At 36.4% G+C, this 4,387-nt stretch overlaps 1 protein-coding gene across 1 annotated transcript; it reads right to left on the bottom strand.

The window, feature by feature from the left end:
* Positions 511-1,826, bottom strand: LOC109342420 (RNA-directed DNA polymerase homolog). The gene is made up of 3 exons (XM_019580407.1): positions 1,531-1,826; positions 760-853; positions 511-666 (listed from the first exon to the last, which is right to left on the bottom strand). Exons 1-3 carry the CDS (start codon positions 1,824-1,826, stop codon positions 511-513), a joined length of 546 nt encoding a protein of 181 aa, XP_019435952.1.

The raw sequence follows: 4,387 nt of genomic DNA, 5'->3' as shown, positions 1-4,387 counted from the left end.
TATCCTATCACTTTATGGGTAAAGAACTAATCCCCTTCAGAATATGTAATTGTCATTTTCAACAAATGTTGCTCTCAGATATCAAATCTTAGACCTTTTGGCATATTCGTTGAGTCAATAGGACCTTAGTGAGTGTTGTCTGAATGTGATAAGAACTTCAGTATCGAGGAGCTTGAATAACTCCTTCCAGAATCCGCTTAGAAATACCTTATCTTTGTCTGACACTATGCTCTTTGGAACCCCGTGCAATTTATAGATCTTATTCAGAAAACGGCGTGCGAGTGTGTTGGATGAAATCCGTGGTGGAAGAGTAATAAAATGTGCATACTTTGTCAGGCGATCCACTACAACCCATATCACTGTGTGTCCTTGCAACAAGGGTAAGTTTGTTATAAAATCTATTGATAAATCTTCTCACGCCTTATCTGGAATAGGTAGAGGCTTTAATAATCCTTGATACTTTGTTGGCAGGTATTTATTGAACTAGCAAACAACATAATTGTGTATAAACTACTTGAGTTGCTTAGCCACATCGGGCCAGTAACAAGAAGTTGTAAGTCGAGCCAATGCTGGTTTCCAACCAGAATGCTCCTCCGTTGGTGGCTCATAGAACTCTTTCAAAAAGGACAATCGCATATCTGTGAAGTGAGGTATAAACAACTTTTCCTGATAAAAAAGTAACCCTTGGGAAAATGAAACTTAGCATTCCAATTGTTATCTGTGGATCAATGTTTGGCCATTTGTGGAGGCATAAAATACACAGAGCTTATCAATAATGAGTGGGAAGGAGGAGGACAATGCCAAGTATGAGGTCGAGTCATCATCATGGCACATGAATAAAGCATCAACAACCCTGTTGGAAGTATTAGTTTTATATTTTATTTCAAATTCAAACCGAATGAGTTTTATAGCCAATTTTTGTTGTTCTAGGGTGTGAAAACCTTGGATCATTAGATGTTTTAGTCTCTGTTGGTCTATATCGATGTGAAATTTTCTTCCAATTAAATACTAACACATTTTATTTACAAATTCAGTTATCGTAAACATCTCTCAGATATATGTAGAGGCATGTTGCACTCTAGTGGACATTTTCTTGCTGAAGAAAGTAATTGGATGACCCACTTGAGATAGGACAACACCAATGGCAGTAGCAGAAGCATCAGTTTCAACTACAAATAGTTGAGTGAAGTCTAGAAGATGTAGAATCAGTGAGAGGAGTGGTGAGAGAGGCGTGGTTCTTAACGATTTTCCATACAAATGGGTGAGTCCCAAAAACACCCTGGGTGTCGTTTGCGACCGTGGCTATGGCCATTCTACCATTGCATTTTTTTTTCTGGGTTTGGCTTTACTCCTCCATTTGCAATAATGTGGCCTAAGTAACTAGTTGAAGTAACTCCAAATGTGAATTTAGAGGACTTGACATAAAACTTGTTAGAAACCAATATGTCTAGAATGATACCCAAATGTAGTAAATGATCATTAAAATTAGAACTATAAATGAGTATGTGATCAAAGAAAACAAGAACAAACCGATGCAAATGTGGGCGCAATAGGTCGTTCATAGCTGCTTGGAAAGTAGCTAGAGCATTGGTTAGGCCAAAAGGCATAACTAAGAACTTGTAATAACCATCGAAAGCTCTGAATGATGTCTTGTGAGTGTCCTCAGGCTTCATTTGAATCTGATGATATCCAAATCGTAGATTGATCTTAGAAAATATTGTCGCATTGCCAAGTTCATCTAATAATTTATCAATGGTAGGAAATGGAAAGCGATCACGTACTGTGATTGCATTCAGTGTGCGGTAATCCACACAAAAGCGCCACATGCCATCTTTTTTTCAACCAATAAAACTGGTGAAGAGAACGGACTAGTACTAGATGTAAAAATCCCATTCTTAAGCATTTCTGAAATCATAGTTGTCATTGCTTCTTTTAGGGAATGGGGATAATGGTAAGATTTGAAGGAAATGGGAGTGGAGTTGGGAAGTAGGGTAATGAAGTGGTCATGAGGGCGTTTTGGGGGTAATCTATGAGGGGGTTGGAATATGTCATTGTATTTTGTGAGGAGAGTTTTTATTTTTGGATGGTTTTGGTTAGGATTTGCTTTAGAGAGGTCTATTGTGGTTTGTACGGGTAGAAAAATCAGAGTGTGGAAAGAAGCAATGACATCAGTGTGAATTAGGCGGGTTAGTTAGCGCAATGAGGATTGTGTCATTGGGGTTGTAGTATCCTTTGGAGAGTAAGAGTATCGCTTCCTACCTTAAAAGTCATTGATGGAATTTCAAAATCTGGGATAATTGGGCCTAAGGTGCGTAACCATTTAATGTCTAGCACAACATCAAAACCTTTAATGGGTAGTAAATAAAATGGAATATGAAAAAGTTTGTTTTGTAGTAAGGTTGGAGTATTAAGACACAAACCATTACAATAGATGTGAGCATAATTGCCAACCATAACTAGAAATTGAGAGGTAGGTGTGACATTGAGGTATAAGTGGTGAGCTAAACGTGGTTGTAGGACATTTTGTGAACTACCCGTGTCCACTAAAACCATAACATCATGTCCAGCATTGGACCAGGTAAACCGAAGGATTTTTGGGGAGGGCTGGCCTTTGAGGGCTTGTTCCGATAGCTAGAAACGGATAATCTTCTAATTGGGGGAAAGTTGTTTAGCTTCCACCGGTTTTAGGGAAATCAACAAATCTTCAGATGTGGCTGATAACTCATCCACTAAGAGTACTAAGAATTGTTTACCTTGGCATTTATGCCCTAGTAGGTATTTTTCGTCATATTTATTACACAATCCTTGAGCTCTTCTTTCTTACATTTGGGCATTGGTAAGACCTCGAATCAGCATAGTTGAAATTGTGTTGTTCGAGGTAGTTACGAAAATTGGGTTGGGATGTTGGGCCATGGGTGGGAAATGGTTGGACCAGAAAGGTCTTGGGAAAGTTGGTTTAGAGTCTTTGATCTTGGATTCAACAAGCTTTCCCAATCACAATGCCTCTACAATGGTAGTTGGTCTTAAAATAGACAATTCCCTCTGAATCTCTAGCAACAGTCGAGACAAAAACAATTAAGAATGATGTTCGGGGACAAACCCCAGATTCCATTGTTAATTTTCTCAAATTGATGTTGGTATTCAGCTACAATCTCGGTTTGGCAGAGCTTAAACAACTATGCTTGATGGTTTTGGTAAGTGGATGGACCAAAACGAATTATCAGAGACAGGGTAAAATTTTCCCAATCAATGATGTTGTCATTGTATAAAGCCCATTTAATCCAACTTAATGCTTCACCTTTCATGTAAAAGGAAATAATATGGAGTCGTTGATCATGTAAGACTTGGTAGAGTTGGAAAAATTGTTCTGCTTGTTGTATGTATGTCATACATACAACATTGCTACCTCCAACGAGCGTTGTTATACATTAGAGTTGTTGTATTAATCATATACAACAACATCGTCTAAAAGGATGTTGTTGTATATAATTAATACAACAAGCTCCACATAGAGAATGTGTTGTTAATTACATGCATATACAATTATCATCAACACACATATTTTGTAAACAACACATATTAATATAACGCGAAGAATACTTGACGAGCTATATTATAGAACAAAAGCAAAAATTTCAAGATTACCACAAATTAAATAGTTATATATGTTCCAAAATACAATGTTCAAGGCTCAAAATAGTACTGAGAATTAACAAAGTTAATGGAGTTTGCACAACCATCCAAAAGACAAAAACCAAAAAAGAAATTAACATAAAAATTGTTCATTCTTCAAAGTGCCCCTCAGTTAAAGAAATATCTAAGTGCATAATAGAATTAAGATATTTCATATAGTTCGAGTCATCGCCCCATATAGCCTTAAGAATCACTTCATAAACAAAAATAAAATAATTAGATTGAAGATATAAAGATTAAATATTCAAATTAAGTAAGAAATTAAGATTGAAGATATAAAGATTGCAAAAGTGGCATACACATTCATTTTTTAGGAATATCATCTATTGGCTTCCCTATCTCAATTGGTTTACCGTCCTGCAAAAAAAACAAAGCAATTAACATAATCTTCTTTTAATGTATACAGAGAATATGAAGACGAGTAAGACATATGAAACATCTAAACTGGAGAACTAACACATTTGGTGGTGTCCAAGCCGTAAATGGAAAACGACTTGTTACTATGAATTCAGAAAATGGAAAAACATTCTAAGAGTGCATAATGAAACAACTAACCCCTAAGAGTACGAAATGGGGGGAGTTTGTTAAGTGCCAAATTGTTAATGAAATGTATATGAATTTGGGGCACTTAACACACATTTATGCTATAAAAGCGTACAATTCCTGATAACTTAGTCAATCTTGTTATTGTAGG

The sequence above is a fragment of the Lupinus angustifolius genome, chromosome LG03, assembly GCF_001865875.1.
Source record: "Lupinus angustifolius cultivar Tanjil chromosome LG03, LupAngTanjil_v1.0, whole genome shotgun sequence".
Classification (NCBI taxonomy): domain Eukaryota; kingdom Viridiplantae; phylum Streptophyta; class Magnoliopsida; order Fabales; family Fabaceae; genus Lupinus; species Lupinus angustifolius.
The sequence above is the reverse complement of the archived record's forward strand: the minus strand, read 5'-3'. Positions and strand labels throughout refer to the sequence as shown.

Coding starts and splice junctions, on each gene's coding strand:
- LOC109342420 (XM_019580407.1), bottom strand. CDS start 1,826: ATGTGGCGCTTTTGTGTGGATTACCGCACACTGAATGCAATCACAGTA. Junction 854..1,530: donor TTGCGCCCACATTTGCATCG/GTTTGTTCTTGT, acceptor TACTTCCAACAG/GGTTGTTGATGCTTTATTCA. Junction 667..759: donor TCATTATTGATAAGCTCTGT/GTATTTTATGCC, acceptor CTTTTTTATCAG/GAAAAGTTGTTTATACCTCA.